This window comes from Cynoglossus semilaevis, chromosome 15 (genome assembly GCF_000523025.1).
Source record: "Cynoglossus semilaevis isolate Cse_v1.0 chromosome 15, Cse_v1.0, whole genome shotgun sequence".
NCBI classification, from domain to species: domain Eukaryota; kingdom Metazoa; phylum Chordata; class Actinopteri; order Pleuronectiformes; family Cynoglossidae; genus Cynoglossus; species Cynoglossus semilaevis.
Genome location: NC_024321.1, coordinates 800,597 through 810,824, shown reverse-complemented (window position 1 = coordinate 810,824; position 10,228 = coordinate 800,597). Strand labels below are relative to the sequence as shown.

The 10,228-nt window shown below is 39.3% G+C and overlaps 1 protein-coding gene across 4 annotated transcripts in view; it reads left to right on the top strand.

The window, feature by feature from the left end:
• diaph2 (diaphanous-related formin 2) overlaps positions 1–10,228 on the top strand; it is a 443,473-nt gene that overhangs the window by 175,205 nt on the left and 258,040 nt on the right. For all 4 annotated transcript variants that reach the window (XM_025063481.1, XM_025063479.1, XM_025063480.1 and 1 more), the window contains 3 exons: positions 774–892; positions 3,630–3,694; positions 5,762–5,866. In XM_025063481.1, the coding sequence (XP_024919249.1) occupies positions 774–892; positions 3,630–3,694; positions 5,762–5,866 (289 nt within the window). The remainder of the gene's footprint in view (positions 1–773; positions 893–3,629; positions 3,695–5,761; positions 5,867–10,228) is intronic.

Sequence of the window (10,228 nt, the reverse complement as noted above, 5' to 3'; positions counted from 1 at the left end):
ATAGATAGATAGATAGATAGATAGATAGATAGATAGATAGATAGATAGATAGATAGATAGATAGATAGATAGATAGATAGATAGATAGATAGATAGTTCTCGACAGATTAGTATGTTTTTGTTGGCTGAGGTAGGCGACTCTCTATTGGTTTTACCAATAGTCTTCCAGCAGTCAGTTAGAACAGAAGGTGTGTCCCTGTCGTCTTGTTCTCAACTTCTGAAACCTGTCAGGATGATTTCAAGGTCTGCATCGTTCGAGGGTGAGGTTTCGCCCACTCGTCTGACCCCTCAGCGTATCGGAACAGCTCTCGGCTCTCAGTCACGCTCCTCAGCGTCTGACATGTTTCTCCATTATTGTGCTTTTCAATTACTCACGCATTACTGCCATTACACGTACATTCCACTTTATACCGTCGCTCTAATTGCTGAAGATGATTGCAAATGAGGAGAAAGGCCAACGTGGCCCAGGTCGTTGCATGTCTCTCACCTTGAAATGGACAGACAGCGCATGCACACACACACACACGCGTGCGTTCGGATGCACGTTAATCTGCATATTTCATGGCGTGGAGTGACGCAAGCGATCAAATTTAATAGGACATCTATTTTCCCAGCAGAACGGCAGTTTTCTGGTGGCATTTAATGACCTCTAACTCAGATAAGAGAATCATTTGTGACTAATTAGCCTCGTCACCGAGTCGCTGTCACTCACGTCTCTCTCTCTAACTCGCCTAATTGTCCTGCTCTACATTTTCTGTCTCGCCCCTCCTCAGGCCTCAATACTACAAGGTGATCGAAGAATGTGTGTCTCAGGTGGTCCTGCACCGCAGCGGGATGGACCCAGACTTTGGCTACAGCCGAAGATTGGACGTGGACTTCACGCATTTGATTGGTACTTGTTTTTTTTTTGTTTTTTTTTTTGGGTTAATACACTTTCAAAATCTCACTTTCACTTAAACATGTGTTCTCTGATTACGACTGTGATGTTCCACTGGGTGCGTTGCGGCAGCGGGGGGCGCAGCCTTGCGAGCCAGCTGATTTTGCATGATAATTCCAAAATCATGAAAAACACGAGATCCCTCAATAAACAGACTGCGTAAAAGTAACAACAACAACAACATCCAATAGTTTACTTTGCCTCTGTGAAAGAGTTTTTATCTCCTCGTCTATGGTGACAAGGTGACATCAACCATCCAACTCTCTGGCCTCTTGACTTTTGACCTGTTGTGAATGGAATTGACATAAAGCAGGGGTGTCAAACCCAAATTCACAGTGGGCCAAAACTAAAAACTTGGGACGTCGCAGGCCAAACTTAATATTTTTCCAAAAAAAAAAAAAAAAATAATGGTGGAATTTTGCATGTTTTCCCTGCTCTCCTTTTTTATTATAAATCTTTTTTTCACAAGCCAACAACAAAAAAAAAAAAAACAAACAAAAAAAAAAAAACAATATGTATGTCCTGTAACATTCCGCGTACATCGCTAATACTATTAATCCTGACAGTATATTGGAGCTATATACTGGTGGGCCAACCTTAGTACACATTTGTTATGATCCTGTGGGCCAAATAAAATTACACTGTGGGCCAGATTTGGCCCCCGGACCTGAGTTTGACACGTCTGACGTAGAGGGTTGTGATTTCAGCTCTGTGTTTATTTTGAAGGTCGGCAGAAGTTTTCTGCTGAAACCGTTTCTAATTCTTGGTCTGGCGTGATCGAATCGCATTAAATATAATGGCGCTTAAATGCAGCTTTAATCGCAACGCAGCCGTAACGCATCCAGTGGAATACGGGGGTCAGACCTGAAAGTGATGGACCTACATTGTGTAAAAATTGTGACCGCTCGACACAGACTTCGACCCGGTGCTCTGAAGTCCGTTCGTGAATCATTTTAACTTGAACGTTGGTTTTAAAAGAGACAGGAGTTAACCACGATGCAACACGTTTTTCTTCTTCTGTTTTTCATCACCTGCAGCAGCTCTGTAAACGTTGGTTTCAAAAGAGACAGGAGTTAACTACGATGTTTTCTTTTGTTTTTCATCACCTGCAGCAGCTCTGTAAATACACATTGCTGTGTCTGTTGAACAACATTATAACTATTAGTTTCCGTAATGAATCCTTATCCTTATCGCAATTGAGAAGATCAAAAGGGAGAAAAGAAACAAATATCATCACTTTGCTCTTGGTTTTCTCCTCAACAATGTCATTAAAAGTTTTCAAACCCATCCACGGTAAAACGGATGCACAATTAAACAACTTTTTTCAACACTTCTGAAACTCAATCAGCTGTAAAAAGAAGAAGGAAAAAAAAAAAGTCAAATTTATCCTTGTTATATCCTCATTAAAGTCATGGAATTAGTCCTTTATGTAGGTATGAGATTGCCTTCTCACCTTTGGTTTTTCTTCATTTCCTTCTTCACCCTGACACCAGGGAGTATTTTTGCTGGTAATTATTTTTTCTGATGTGTGATTTGTCATCTAACACTCTCGCTGTCTTCCACATGATTCGTCTACGGAAGGAATCCTAAAACGCTGGAATTGCAAACGTGTTAAAATTCGAGGGGAAACAATGACTTAACAGCTTAGCAGTTAGGAAAAAGTCAAAAGCCCTAAAATGTTTAATTGGATGGATTGGATTTCTACTACTATATATTGCAATAACCCTTTTTACAGTATATTTATATTGAAAATTAAAATTTGCATTATTCATACATAATGAACCTTGACTTAATCAATACTAACCACGAACATATTTAAATGCTAACACAAAGGGCCGGGCAACAACTAACAAGTATTATCATAGTAATGTGAGGTTTTCTGCAATTCAATTCAATTAACTGATTGATTAATTGCAATCACAAACAAAGCAGGTTCTCTTAAAGTACAGCATTACCTTAATGCAGTAGAAGTTCATATTTTATACAAATTTTTCTATTGTCACAACTTGAGTATTACTGTGATGAGATCCAATGTAAAACCCAGAAACATTTGCCACTGCCCTGACGTTAAAGTCTAGTTTGTTAGAGGATAGCAAGTTAGCAACCCTAAAAGTCCAGAGCCACCATAAATAACAACAACAATAACAACAACAATAAACCATAAATAACAACAATAATAATAATAATAATAATAATAATAATAATAATAATAATAATAATAATAATAATAATAATAATAATAATTAAATTGTTAGCATAATTACAATATTATATAATACTAATAATATTTAATAATTATTATTATTGTTATCATTATTATTATTACAACCTCATATTTGTATGTACCGATAACCATGTTTACTATAAAAAAAATACTTACCCGATTCCATGGTTATTGATAAGCAGCATTATTAAAAAATAGAATTTAAATTCAGAATGCAATAGTGTGGCTTGACAAAATGTCTAATGAAAAGACAGAAATTGAACTGTATGTTTTTTTTTTTTTTTTTTTTTCAGAAACCCAAATGTATTGCTATAACACATTATATGTTGTAAAAAACTAAAAATGCTTGATTTTGGGGTTTTTAATTTGAAGTGGGAAAAGTTTGGTTCCTTTAAATGTCACATTAAGGACGGCTTTTCTGAGCTCACTTCTTGACTTGACAGACCGCGTGCGATCTTGTCTCTGCAGATCAGTGTGTCGACAAAGCCAAAGTGGAGGAGAGTGAGCAGAAAGCGTCGGAGTTCTCTAAAAAGGTGAAACATTTATTCTGTCAGAATTGTCCTGCTTCTTCTCTTAGCCTTCCCCCGCCTCCACCTTCTCCTCCTCCCATCAGGCAAAGTTTTTTTTCTTCCTCCTCCGAGTCTGTAGACGAGCCATTGATCGTCTGAGCCCAGATCAATACCTGGCCGTGACGCTACATGATCCGTATCAGTGCTACAACAATCCATGAGCACCGTCTTCTGTTTGTACTTATTTGTGCACACAGCGGTGGCAGTGAAGTTGCCCGAACAGTCCCTGGTACTGTTTCACAATTTAAACACTTCCTCTCAGGTTTCCTCCTAAAGTGGTCAAATTAATTCTACTATTGATTTAAAGTATTGTTATTTACAGGAAACAGACACAATTCAATAACAGCAGAATGACTCTGTTATTAAAAAGTGTGCAGAGTTAAAGAGGGATGCTGCCTGTTTTTTTTTTTTTCTTACATACTTGCTTAGACTTAGTGAAAATTCATTTCGGATTCAAATTTCCACAACGGGTTGGCACTAGTACTCCCCTTACACCCAGGGTGCCTAAATAAGTAGATCGGGATCTACCGATAAATCACTGTAAGATGTGTCAAACTCATTTTGGTTCATGGGCCACAAACAGCCTGATTAGATGTCAAGTGAGCCGGACCAGTCCGATCAGAACACATCCATCCATCCGTCCATTTTCATCCGCTTATCTGTTACCGGGTCGCGGGGGCAGCAGTCGCCACCCAAATCACATTGCACCGTACCAACCCCCTAAACCTTCCTGTGGGTGGTGAGTCCACTGGAAGGTACCAATCGCCCTAACCGGGATTCGAACTTGCCCAGGAGGTGAACCCTGGGGTTCCACACCAATGACAGAGACATCGCCTCTGGGCCAAAGCGCCACCAATCATCAACGCAATTGTCTATAAATAACAATAAGCCCTTGTTTCCCTCCTTTGTTTTTATGCAAAGTATATTAGAAAATATTCAAATTGTATGACATTAAGTGTTTGCATTTTTTTTTTTATTTTAAAATCCATCAAGCAGGCCGGATTAAACCCCCATGTGGGCCAAAATTGGCCCACATGCCGTATGTTTGACACCCCTGCTTTCAAACTATATTGAATGAAATAATATCGTGCCATACAGCTACATGCATTTAATCGGTACTCCAACATATCATGTACTCTATGTATAGTACATTAGGCAGAGGTGGGACCAAGTCGTTGCTTTGCAAGTCACAAGTAAAGTCTCAAGTCTTTGCACTCAAGTCCGATTCGAGTCTCAAGTCAAGACAGGCAAAGTCCGAGTCGAGTCTCAAGTCAAGACTGAAAAGTGTCAAATCAAGTCCGAAGCCCTGCCATTTCTGTTTTGAGTCCTTTCTAGTCCTTTTAAACAAAATAATAATATATCTATACAGATCACTTTGGGTTTTGGAGAAAGTATCGAGTCTTGTCGAGTCATAGGGCCCGAGTCCAAGTGAAGTCACGAGTCATTCATGTTAAAGTCCAAGTCGAGTTGCAAGTCTCTTTACATTTTGTCAAGTCGAGTCTAAAGTCGTCAAATTGATGACTCGAGTCTGACTCGAGTCCAAGTCATGCGACTCGAGTCCACACCTCTGATATACAGTATTTAATACTTTCAACGTAGATAGATCCCTTTAGGTTCTGGTCATTTTAGTAGCGCCCAATCCAAGAAGTGTGAACACCCCTGTTACAGACCATCAGCAGAAATAGTCCTTGGTACTGTCCAGTGTTCCTTAAAATAGTCCTCAGTTACCAGTACTGACTAGACTCTCCATTGCCGAACAAAAATAGTTCTCAGTACCTTCATGTGTTTCTGCACCCTTCACAACAACAGTTCCTGGCATATAAGAACTTCTGAGGAACTGTCCCATGGTCTTGTCCCTGTGCCCCCGTAATGTCCTATGTGTCCATGGTGGTGTCTAGTACTGTTTGATACTGTACTGGCGGTGCCCTGTGTTGATGAATGTGAGTGGTTTCTGTGTGTATTTACAGCTAGACTTTGTGTATTTTCTTTTCCCGTTGTCACATTAACGCTCTCGCGTCTCCCGTCCGACAGTTTGACGAGGAGTTCAGCGCCCGGCAGGAGGCTCAGGCTGAAGCTCAAAAGAAGGACGAGAGAATCAAAGAGCTGGAGGGAAAAATTCAGACTCTGGAGACTCAGGTAGAACAGACCGGATACACACACTCACACACACACACATATTACACGTTTTTTTGTTCTTTGAAAAAACTCTAAATGTCTGAAACTCTAAACCAGAGTAGAAAAAACATTTTCCCCCAAGGTTTTAATTTTTTTTTTTTTTTAATCTTTTACAGAAAATTATCATTCATGGTTGTTTTGAATCATTTTAAGATAATTTACTATGATCTTTTGAAAATACCTTGAATCATATTCAAGGGCAATATTAATTAATTAATTCCACTTTTCAGTTGAAGCTCAAGCATATCTAAATAAAATACTGTTATTTGTTTATTTTTTTTTCTTAAATGAGTTTAACCTCAGCTGAAAAAACTGCGTCAGCTTACCTTTCACTTTTTCACTATTTTTTTTTTAAATTTATTTAATTAGCTGCTATAGTTGTCTTCCTTTTGATTGTTGGATAAGTCCTTCTTTATTCTTCTATATATTTTACCGTTACGTAAACTCCGTCTATCTTTTAGCCTAAAAACATTGTGCAACAAATTGCCTAATATATGAAAATGCATTTCTTTCCATCTTAACAGTAAAAAGTCATGGCGCCAGTAGGGCAGGTCTAATGGTTCAGACTGATTTGGTTCTAACCCACTTTTGAGGTTTCCTGGTATTTTAAGTGGAGAAGTCTCCATCTTTAATCCGGGCAGGAACATCTGATTTAATAAAGGGTCAATGCGCTTCTTCGGTCGTAGCTCTTTATACCAGGCAAATTGCTGCATTCAAGGGTTTTTTTTTTCTCCCTCTGTAATTCCATCACCACAATGATGGATTGTAATTCTGCTCCCGACCATCACATCTTTTTTTCATCTGCTCAGGTAAATCTCTCCATCTTAAGCTGAGTAAAATAACTGTTATTTTCCCCCCTTAACCTGATTTCACACACTTTAGCACCGTCCTGGGAGCAGAGGTCATTTTAACCGTTAGACTCACGCGGTTGAATAGAGAGATGGAGAAGATACATTTCTGCTCGTTTGAATAAAGAATTATTATTGGAAGACCCTTTTTTTTTATTTTCTTCAACTGTGGTCAATGTTTCTCAGTGCTTCTCTACTCCGTTTCAAACTCCTTTTTTTCCCTCCTTAGACCACTCTGTTAAACATCTGAAGACTGTGACGACTTCGACCATCTAGAAACCCATCGTTTCATTTAGAAGGTTATTTTTGGTTTCAGCAGAAAGTCTTTGCATTTGCAAGCGTTTCTAATAGTGTTTTCACGCTCACTCCTGAATCGACTATCCGTATTCTGCTGTTTTCACACCGGCGTTTAGCACAGGGTTCGAAAAATAGTTTCACTCATCGTTTGCGTGCACACTGAAAAGCCCCAAGATGGGGGTCTCGATACTGAATGAACTAAGCCATATTAAAAAGTACTACTAAAAAGTCAGTCCAGCAATCACTTTTTTGAATCTGTCCAATGAATCTCGGCAACGGATCCTTGAGTAGGTCCTGGGAGTAGGTCGGGAATTGGGTCTGAATACGGCATTAGTAAAATATTTAATCCCCGTAGTAGTTACAACGCAGAAAAATCCCTTTTGTTCACACTGACTTTTAATTCAGGATTTGCACCCTGTACTCTTTTTGAGTTCACATTCAGGAGTGGATGGAGTGCTTAACCGACACATACAGATTACTTTTGCGCTCAGTACTCTAGTAAGCTTTATGGCTTTGCACCTGAATTCAGTCCAGGATTGTAAACTCTCTTCTCAAGGTGGATTAGTAATGCACATTTGTTGAGGAGTTAGGGCTGGAGTTAACCTGGAGCGGAATGAGTAATAAGACTTTTGGACTATGTTTAAATGTATAGAGTTGGGGTCACCAACATGGTTCCCCGGGTCTGTTCTAAAAATCAAATCAAAAACTGTTTTTGAATCTGTAACACAACATGTATGCGTAAGTCTAGCAATTCTGAATTAAAAGTCAATGTGAACAGAATTCACTCAGTGTGAAAACCACGTTGACTAATATGGGAGTAGGTTGGAAATCGGGTCTGAAAACACCGTTAGTAAATACGGTATTTGATCCGCGTAATAGTTACAATGCAGCAGAATCAGTTTGGTTCGCACCGACTTTTGATTCAGGATTTGCACTCGCGTGCATGTAAACCTGTCGTAAAATGAGTGTCTACTTTTGTATGTCCCAGAACTAACTATTATTACATTGTTGGCGAAGTCTGTATCAAACAAGTAGCTGTTCCCTATTATAAGTATTATAAGTGTCCTTGAAGTAGCGCTCAGTTTCGAAAAGGTTACCGACCCCCGGTGTAGCGATTTTAGGCTATCTTTTACCATAGGTATTTTAGCTCTTCGCATTTTTCTGATTTCAAATTTGGTCCTTTCAGTTGATTTAAACCTGTTTCCCAGTAGACTGTTTGTAAGTGGTACTAAATTGGCTCTTTCTGGTTTTGTTGAGTACGACATTTTGTCGACTGTATAATGCTGTTAGTGTTCAGTTCGGCTGTACAACAGGGATAAATGACCTGACTTTGTGTTGAGTTTCTCACATGAATCACTGTGTTTCCTCTCCGACAGTTGTTACGCTGCCTTTTCGGGCTGAAAGGGTGTTATTTTTATCCAAACCCCAGATTTGAAAGTCGGAAAGCGGAACCTTTAAATCGCTGCTTTCACTCGGTCCATCAGAGTGTCTGCGGCTGCTGTTTTTAACTGAATATGAATGAAGTGAGAGCTTCGGCCTCACCTCCGTCTTTATGTGCTGTCAGATTCCTCAAACACAAACACGCTGAGTCACTGCCGCTCGAACTGTTGGTGAAGCTGAACCTTTAATGAGACTCTGTCTGCTAGAACTCTGTCATGGTACCAGAGAGGCTTGTTTTATTAGAACCTGCTCTGATTTGAGCAGATCTTTGGGCTGTAGACAGAGTGAATCCCACGGTTAAGGCCCCAAACCTTTGACCTGGTAAATAAAAAATAAAAAAGTACAGACAGAAGCAAAGGCAGAAAAAGGGAGAAAAAGAAAGAAAAAGTTAGAAACGGAAAGACAGATTTGTTGAACTGTGTGTGTATGATAATACTGAAGTGTAATTAGTTAACACTTCTCTGACCTCTGACCTAGGACCTAGTCACTGAAGAGATGGGGAATCAGTATTTTTTTTTAAATAATTTCACTGCCTTTTGTCTGAGCTGGTAATGATACAATAATACCGAGAATAATCCATTCCAGGACCGAGCTCGTAACTGGAGGTGCTCGTATCTCAAATCATTTTTTCCGATAAGAAATAACAGAAAAAAAATTAATCCATCCCGACCCCTTTAAAAACCTCCATTATTAGTGCTAATAACAATGGAAAAAACATGATTTTAATCGCTTATTTTTCTTGCTTTTTCGATTTGTATTGTTTCATTAGCGGGCACCACGCTCATATTTATCAACAATTTCATGCTTTATTTCCATGGTCATCCTGCGTTTCTTCTTCTCACTACCATCCTTACCACTCACTCTCTTAGGGCTCATCGCTATTATGAAGAATAATGCACAAAATAGAGAGAAAATCACGTAGTTACACAATCCGGAAGACACATGGGAGATGCGTACGGAACTCGACGAACACGTGAAGTGAACGAGTGAAGCGCCGTGGGCTGCTCCGAATGGTCGGCCACCTAGCGTCGGCGTCTCTAAGCGTACTCGTATCTCAAATCTTTCCTCGTACCTCGAAGCCAAAATGAGCTGGAAGGCTTGCTCGTATCTCGAAATACTCGTATGTCGGGACGCTCGTATCTCGAGGTATTACTGTAATTTCAATTAGAAACAATTCAAAAGAACAGCGGTTTAAAGAAGCCGAACCTCACAAGAGTATAACGATACTGTAACGTACTACAACTGAGGAATACCTGGGTTTTAGCCTCTTCTCTCTTAGCCGCTTTGTGGTACTTCATTAAGTACCTGTGGAAGTACCTGTGTTAGCAGGTCAAGTATTCGTTAAAAGGTTTCTCTTATGTTTTGTTCTCATTATATTCTTTCTTTATTCGTCTTCTTTTCATTCTTTTTCTCCTTTTTCTTCCTCTCTTCTTCCTCCTTTATCCTTCTCCATGAAGGACCTGCGCATTGTTGCTGCAGTCAACCATGAATAACTACAGAGATGAAAGTCTGAAGGTACTATGAATTATAAACTCTTGACTTCTATCATTCATCGCCTTGGATTCTTTTTTCCTTTACGCTCTTAGAAAGCCCGTTCAATAAGTTGTGCATACACGAGAGGGCATGGTCAACTAGCTAGGAGACATCACGATAAAGACAAAACAAATATGTCAACAGTATGTTTAACGTGAAGAAAACTGTCAAACAGTTAGAAACATTGAATAATGATAATGATAAT